This window comes from Alligator sinensis, unplaced genomic scaffold (assembly GCF_000455745.1).
Source record: "Alligator sinensis unplaced genomic scaffold, ASM45574v1 scaffold857_2, whole genome shotgun sequence".
NCBI classification, from domain to species: Eukaryota; Metazoa; Chordata; order Crocodylia; family Alligatoridae; genus Alligator; species Alligator sinensis.
Window position 1 is genome coordinate 482,517 of NW_005842261.1, and position 8,484 is coordinate 491,000.

General features: G+C 48.1%; 1 protein-coding gene across 1 annotated transcript in view; it reads left to right on the forward strand.

Annotated features, from left to right (window-relative positions):
* Positions 1–2,077: 2,077 nt before the first annotated feature.
* The window catches only part of ST8SIA2 (ST8 alpha-N-acetyl-neuraminide alpha-2,8-sialyltransferase 2), a 30,717-nt gene continuing 24,310 nt past the window's right edge, over positions 2,078–8,484 (forward strand). The window contains exons 1-2 of the mRNA XM_025208968.1: positions 2,078–2,102; positions 5,902–5,956. Coding sequence (XP_025064753.1) covers positions 2,078–2,102; positions 5,902–5,956 — 80 coding nt within the window. The remainder of the gene's footprint in view (positions 2,103–5,901; positions 5,957–8,484) is intronic.

Consider the following 8,484-nt stretch of genomic DNA (forward strand, 5'->3'; position numbering starts at 1 on the left):
GGAATAGGGGTCTGGTTTCTGCAGACTCAGTGTCATGGCTCCTGTGTCTTCAGGTTACACTGGCGATGAGACAAACACTTGTTCTTGATGGGGCACAAGACTCAGGGCCAAATTCTACTCCCATGTACACCAGAGTAACCTCGACTAACTTCCCCGACATCAATCTCAGGCAGGTCTGGCCATGTCTGCACTGAGAAAGTCAAGGCATTCTCCTACCCTGGGTGTAGTGCTAGCATATCTGCATCCATGCTAGCAATAGGTGGGAGTGATAGCATAGTCCAGAATTGAGCATTTTTATTACCAAGCCTTCTAGACACGTCCTAAGGTAAAATAAAACATCCGTGGTCTGTTTGCACAGGCAGTCGGCAGCATCCCTGGAATTCAGCGCTGTACCTTGAGGAAGAATAAAACTCAGAGCTCTAACTATAACTTCTGACATGGAGGAAGTTTTTAACACCGAGGCTGCCAAGCTTTGACAATGTGAACGAGTGTGATTTTAAACATTTATAAGTGAGATTTCAAATGTCTCATCAAGTCGCATCGCAAGATCCCTCATTCCAGCAGAGGAACGCTTTTGAAAACTGCCTCTGAATTAATCCCCAAAGAGGGAATCTCACTTCCCAGGAGTTGGCAAGTCTGCCTAATGGCCACTATTCGTCCTAACCGTGGTCTTTTTCACACTCTGCAGCAAAAACCTCAAAGGCAAAGGTTGAAACATCATGGGGGACAATCTGCAAATATCAAATGTCCTGACTCATTCCAGTGTGTTGTGAAATGTGACACAGCTGAGAAAAAAAAATGTCTGCATCTGGGGCTTTGGGAAAAAGGGCATGAAGGGAAGTCATGTCATGCTCCATTTTAAGTAGCTGACTTTGTGGATCGAAAACATGCCTCTGATCCCATTGCTTCTCTCCAGACTCAGGTTTTGTTTCAAAGCTGTGAGTCAGCCTAGTACTTAGGGAAGTGCTGGCCTAATATGAGTGGTGAAAACGGAGCGTACTGCAGGCAGGCATTCAACAACTTCCCCACCTGCTGTTCTGCAAATCACCTTCCCTAGCATGACCTTCAACACCCGCTGCTATTCCAGTCCGGTGTACCTCACCTCCCTTCTGATATCATGCTAGTCCAGTCCTGGATCTCCCACCGTCCTGTCAATACAAGTCACTCTTAATGTACAGCACTCCCTGTTATTCTGCTGCTTGGCTTCTCTTGAGTTAGTTGAGCTGAAGTGCGATATGCTGAGATGGAGAACAGGCTCGGACAGACCAAGCTGTTTCAGGCCAGAGACGCAGGTTCAGGTGGAAGCCCAGCTGAATCAAAACTGAACCCCAGTTGAATCACTTGTAGCCAGGCTGGCTGGACACAGAGACTTCACCAGACAGAGCTACACTTGAGCATTGTCCTAGACCAAGGCACTGCTGGACATTTTGGGATGGACAAGATGTTCCAGTTCAGAACTGAACCATGCCATTGATTCCTGTAAAGGCCCACATCAAAAAACAAAACAAAAACAGTGAACCATTTTCTCAAGAAAAACAGAAAATAAATCATTGGCTGCAAAACATTTTGCAGAGATGGTTGTATTCTGACAAATATCTGCTGGGATCTATGGCAGGTTTCCATCAGAAAGTATGCCCGTTTCCCAGTCAGGTCACTCACTTGGTTCTTCAACAGCTTGAACTGACAGGTTTACAGCTCCTTGGCAGCTGCTCTGCTCTGCTAATGGAGAGCCAGGGGACTGGAAGCCTTGGGAATCCAGGCTCCAAAGCCCCCAAACTCCCACACCTTTGGCAATGCAGGCTTTGAAGGCCTACATCTCCAGGGTACCACACCAAGCAGACTGGAGCCAGGGCTCCCGGAGCTGGGCAGAAAGGAGACATTCCCTCTCCAAGAACTCTGAAAATGAGGGCCGGGAAGTTGTTCCAAATTATAAGGAAGCCATTTCCAAAATGTCAAGATCCTCTGCAAAAAAGATTGCCCAAGCACTGAATATTGGAGGGGGGAAAAGAAGCTTAAACATCTGATCTGAGTTCTGTAGCTCAGACTCCCAGAGAGTTGTGTCACAAGCTCAATAGCCATGGGGTTGTGCATCCCTGGGAACCGTGAGTCCTTAGGCCTCACCTATGCTTGAGTGATTTGCCAGCAGAGCTTGGAGTGGGCTCACATTCAGAGGTCCTCTGTTGCAATAGAGATTTTCTTTCTGCCAGCCTAGCTGCACCCGGCTTGCCCAAGTGAAAGAAGGCTTCCATAGCTAGCAGGAAGCCTTTGCAAGTCACCATCGTCCCTTCAGCAGTTGGTGTCTTCCTAGTGTGAACGTCACTGTCTGAAGCAGTGAAGCCGTGTGGAGCACACCGATACGTGTGTGCTATAGAGACTCAGCCGTGGCAGGCGTTTTATGTCAGCAGAAGCAGGTAGAAAAGACCTAAGACCCACCCACGGTTTTGCCTTGCGACTTCACTTCTTTTCAGTCAGCATCAGCAAATCAAGTGAGCTTGGGCCGTGCATTCGCACCCATCTTGCAGCAGGGCAGTGTTGAAGTTAGCACCTGTCTCTGAAATGCACGTCTCACTGTGAACAGATGTCAGGCTTATTGCATGCTGTTGTCAGTGGCTGTGAGGACACAGGAGTATGTTGTGTGTCCATATGCGGGGTGGGGTGAGGTGGGGGTATACTTCCAGCTGCATCTATCTATACTTGTTTTCTGCGAGTGGGCTGTTAGCTCATCTCCCAAAAAATCATTTGGTCACAATGACATTTACTGGTCTTGAGCTTCCTTCTTGGTCTTTGCCTGGAACCGCTTCAGGATGCCCACAGTTGCTTGTGCTTTTCCATCCAGAGAGGTCTTCCCAGACTTGTTGTCTTCTATACTGGGCCTCCATCACCCCGAATTGCACTTTCATCTCAACACAAGGCATATTCAGGCCCTGCCAAGCTAATCCCCATCCTTAGCAGATCATGGTGTGTGCTAATATATCAGCACTGCTGGCTCCCGCCAGCCGCTTCCTGCCTCTGGTACCATCCTTTTTGGGCACACCCGTAAAACAAGGATAATAAAATATATCTACCTCATAGGAGGGTTGTGAAACTTAATTAGCGTCTGTTAATCACTTGATATCCTCAGATATAATTGTGCTGCTAAGCATCTTCCCTGTGTGGCTCTCAAAGTGCTTAAATTCAGTTTAACAATTCCCTCGGTGGGCTATGTAGCCCTTTTTTACTCTGTTTTCCAGAGGGAAGAAACTATGGGGCACAAGGTCATTTAGGAAATACCTAGCAGATCCAGAGCCACTAGAAATGGGAGAAGACTAAAACAAAATATTGAAGTGTGTTTGAATTTTTCAGACATTTTGGCTTGACTTTTTTTTGGCCTTTTTGTATGTGTTTATATGTTTGTTTCCTATGAATATTTTGGTGAATAGGCTTATTGGCAGGGATGCCTGCGAAACTGTGAATTTTAAGTGGATTTTGTAGCTTGTCCATGGGAAACACATTTGGAATTTGCGATCCTGCAAATTTGGACCAAGAAACTGCCTCTGGAGTTACACTCATCCAAATATGCCATGTGGCCCACTTGTCCAATCAAAGCAGTTTGCATTTTGCATATCAAAACCACCCAGCGAACAGCTTGTGAATAAGAGGCAAGCCAAGAATTATTCCCAGAAACTCTTGAGTGAAGTAGTTCAGAAAATGAGTAAATTTGAGGGGGGAAAAAAAGACAGTTCACAGGCAATCTGTGAAAAAAAAAATCTTCAAATAAATATTTCATCCAGCCAGAAAGTCTGGATCTGAACCACAAGCAAATCTTTCCTCCCCATCCTCTTGTATGTGAATTAATATTACTTTACATTTGTATGCAGACCTTTTTGACCTACCTAATACCTTCCATAGCACAGATTCTGCTCAGTTGTCTCGAAGTAAGAGTAAAGCTCATTGTAATACATATGGATCATATAAAGCTATCCCACACACATGCTACTTGGTCACTGGAAAACATTTCCAAGCAGGAACTCAGCCATGTGAATGAAATTGGGAAGCAAGTTAATATGCTGTGAGGCCATAGGATCAAACAGACTTACCTAGATTACTAAGACAATATAGTCCAAGCAGCCAAGTTGCATTAGGAAGGCATTTAAAAATCAATGCCTGTCTGTGCAACCTTCACAGAGGTTGGACTTTGATTACTGAGGTGAGAGATTTAAAAGTGTAGATCAGGTAAAATAAAATGGGCTGGCTTTTTCTGATGGTTCCACCTAATTAGTGTCTGTCATCTCTTAGTCTTGTCTGCTTCGCAGGCTGGTGAAGTGGAGTGACCTACAGATATTGCCCTGCCCGTGTTGTTAATTATATATAATACAATATTCCTTGGAAAAATCTTATGTCAGGACCACCGTGTCTGAGCGGTAGGTTTGCTTGGAGGGTAGATACTGTGGGGCTGGCGACTCCGTGCTGCATGCAGCCTTTAACTGTGCACTGAAAAGGGGGAGATATTGGGAAAGCCGGACCATGAGGAAGAAAAGGTACAGCAGAAGTTGTGGAAGAGAGTCCCTCAGAGTGCCCTGTGCCAGCTGGCTGCCTGCAGCAGTTACTGTGACAAGCCTTGCACCTGTCCTTAGGTTGGGTATCTGGGGTCTGTGTGGCAATGCAACAGCTTCACCAGGACCCCAATTGAGATGCCAGCAAGCTGAGGACATAAGGTCTCGAGTTGCCCTGCTAATTCTCTGCTGTCCAGAGAGGCTCCCAAACTACTTCTGATGCCCTCAGGCTGGAGAGGGAAGCAGGAAGATACCCGTGCGGTTCCACTGCCGATGTTCGGTGCCTGCAGCGCTCCCATGGCACGCGCTCATGTATCAGCACTGCATTTCATGTGTCCCCAAGGTTACGAACTTCCAAGAAAAGTCTGGCATGCACATGTGCATGTGTCTGGGCATGTGTGTGCAGGGGGGGAGGGGAGGGAGCTAGCAAGAAATCTTTGTAGTCAGGGCCCTTGTTTGTTTTTCTCCTGCTGTTACTCTCATGTCAGGTCATTAACCAGCAAGCGTTGGAAGTAGAGCTGCGCTCAAGTAGCTCGGGGTGATCATCTGCCATGGAGCGCATTTTGCATTCCCACTTGAATGAATGCAGCTTTGTCTTTAGGTATCATTTCTTCCACTGACCCCATAGACTCATTCTCACCAAATCAGCATCTTCTCAGCTTGACACAGCTGTTGTTGGAGATGCAGCGAAGAAGCGTGCATGCGTGTGTGCATGCATGCATGTGTGAGTGCATATGTAATTCTGCTCATACTTCAATGGTACCTTTCATCAAAGCAGTTTACAAACTATTACGGAATTACACCTGTCTCTGTCCCTTAGATTCTGTTATTCCTAACTTACAGTTAGCACAGCCGAGGCATGGAGCAAACTCACCCAAAACTGACCAGCAAGTCAAGAGCCAGGAATAGAAGTCGGGAGGCCTGCCTGTCAGGCTGGTGCTCTAACCACTGCTGAAACGCCATCGCCTCTGGGCTCTGATTGCTGTTTCAGAGTGCACAGCAATGCTGCAATCAGGATAAGGACCAGATAAATACCACATCCAATCAAAACTGCAGGCGAACTCAGGGGGGCTGAATGTCATTACCCTAACTGGTATCTGGACAGGACGCTGCGAGTAAAGCTGGAGCTGAGCGCTAATGGGATTTTCTGCTGTGCAGAAAGATTTGGGAAACTTTCTCATGATGTAGCAAAACGGGGAAAAAAGCAGCTTGGCAGGTATTTCTGGAGTGGCTGCCTGGTTCTCCAGCTGCTCAACAGACAGCCAGGGGGATGGACAGACCACCTGCCTGCCCTCCAGAAAGGCAACCTGAGAAGCTAGTCATCTGTACCAACCCTGATGCTGACCAGGGGGTGAACTGGTTGCATGAGGGGGCCTGGAGAGCCCTGAGTCCCAGAGGGATCTAGTTCTTCATGAATTTGCCAGGTGAGTAAGGGCACTTGGGGACCCCTCAGAGACTGCAAAGAAAAATGCCTGTAAAAGCTGATCTGAGCATTAGCTGTGTCAGGGGGCTGCTGTGCCCCAAGCAGATGCCCCTGGCACAGTGCTACTGACAGTACTGGCAGGTCTTTACTTAGAGGCTCAGAGACAGGGGCTTGCTAGACAGCAGGCGCATCTACACCAGACACTGTACTATGCAGTAGAGCTAATTACTGCATAGTAAGCATCACTGTTTACATGTGATGATCCTTACTGCACAGTAATTTCCTCTACTCTGCAGTTAAATTGCTACCGGGTGCCCAGCTGGGATCTCACTGTTAGCTGCCCCACCGGTGGGTTGGGGCAGGGGGCTGAGACCTGCCCCTCCCCTGTAGCTCTTTCCAAGCCCCTTGCCTCTGATCAGGGAGCCGTGGCCCAGAGCTCCCTGCTGCCGCGGCAGAGGGACATTGTCCCTGCTCGGGCTTCATCCCCAGAGCCCGCTCCAGCAGCAGGCAGCTCCCGGGGACAGGGAGCAAGCTCCTAGTCCCTGCCAGCAGACAGCTGTCACCCCCTGGCCTAGCACCTTGCGGGGAGCCTGGTTGCTGCAGGGGGGCGGGAGCAGACATGCTGCCAGGAACAGCATATCTGCTCCCAAATCCTTGCATGTGTAGATGCCTGCCTGGGGTGGGTTTGCTCTAGAATAATTTACTCTAGAGCAAAGCCAGCCCACAGCATTTGCATGTGTAGACATGCCCAGCAAATGCATCTGGACTTCAGTTTTACATCTTATCCAGCAGCGCAGGCCCCTGAAACTCCTGGCTGGGCCTTGGATTCATTGCTGGGGGCTTGGCACCTTGGCAGAGCACGTTGCCAAGGAGGTTTGAAACCTGCCTCCTTCCTGCCAGAATCTTATCTAAATTGACACATTCCTGTGGAACCGTTTGACTCTGACAATTATTTCAACAGAAAATGCACTCTGTGACAATTTCCAGCCAGCCCTCGTTAAAGCACCTGTTGGCCTGGCATGATCAAAGGGAAGGAGTTATGGTTTAACCAAGGGGGGTAAGAAGCTGCTTAGTTGTAAAACACTAGCACTGTCCAGGAATACCCATAAGTATCATTTGGTCCCATTCACATTGCAAAGTTGCCCTGGCTTTAGCTCATGGGATGACTGTATGATAAGCCAATATCCCCAGCACAGTGCTGTTTACAGCAATAGCAGGACCATACAAAGGTTCATGGGATTGCCAATGATAGCACACATATCTGGATTTCAGTTTTTATGTTTAATCTATTAGCATAGGCCCTTTAACCCCTAGCTGGGGCTTGGATTCAGTAGTGGCCCAGGGGAGAGGCACAGTCAGCCCTGTCACTTGTGCCCCTTAAAGATGATCTGGATTTTAAAAATATGCTGTAGTATGTAGGGACCAACCATACGGCCTGGACCAGATGGGAGAATAGGCCTTCTCCAATTCCTAATGTCTCCTTGTGTAGCCTAGAGATTGTGGGCAACCACTTATTCAGGCAGCAGTGTTTCCCTCGGCCCTTAATCCAGTTCCTATCTGTCTTACCGTCAGTGCAAGGGAAAGCAAATGCTGGCTGGACGGCTCCTTCAAGGGAGAAGCGTTTGTAAAGATGCATGGATAGCACACTAATCTAGACAGCTCCCGCACCCTGCAGTGCACCCCATTAAAACAGATGCTTAGTAAATGCCAATAAGCTCCAGAATGAAGTGGCTCTGCCATTCCCCGGATGCGCCAAGGAATGAAATAGCACATTGATTCTCCAAACTGTCAAAGGCACGAAGAAGCTGTTATGGGAGGAATCGTTTTAGCCTGAGAATACACGGTCTCTTTGGGAGGTAGGAGGCTGTATAACATGGCACATTGCAAAGCAGCATTTCCCAACAGAGGTGCTCCCAGGGTTTAAATGGGGTGGACAAACTTCCAGCTCCCTCAAACATTTGCTCCAGGCTCAGAATGCTTTTCTGGACGTCCACAAAAGTCCAGTCTTTTCTTCTCCATTTCTTCCCCTTCTGGGGCCAAAGTATCCGCTCTCTGTGTATGATTGTAGAAGCTCAGGCTGTGTTCAAATTGCCTCTGGAGTGCGCCCAGAAGCACTGCTGAGCACTAAGTCCCAGCCACTTCCAAGAACTGGGCAGTGTAGAGGGCTTGGGCATAGCGCCCTGAACCACCTGTGCACAGAGCAGGTGCCTGAAGGACTTATTTCCAGGCTGTGCCCCTGGGTTTGTTTCAAAGGCAGTGTAGACCCACCCCCAGCAAAAAACTGTCATGAAAAATAAGTCTCGCAATGTCTCAACATTACTGGGGGAAAAATCTTTTTTTTCTTTTTTTCGTATGGGTTTGGTACTTTTGGTGATCATCCTCATCTCTGGGCATGGGAAACAGTATGCCAGAGATAAAAGAATGAACACTGGGTTTTCCAGTACAGGTGGGCACTAAATTATTGCCCATCAGTTGGAGTTGTGTGCTTGATTCCTGGGTGCCCCTTTGAATGTACTGGCCACAAGCAGG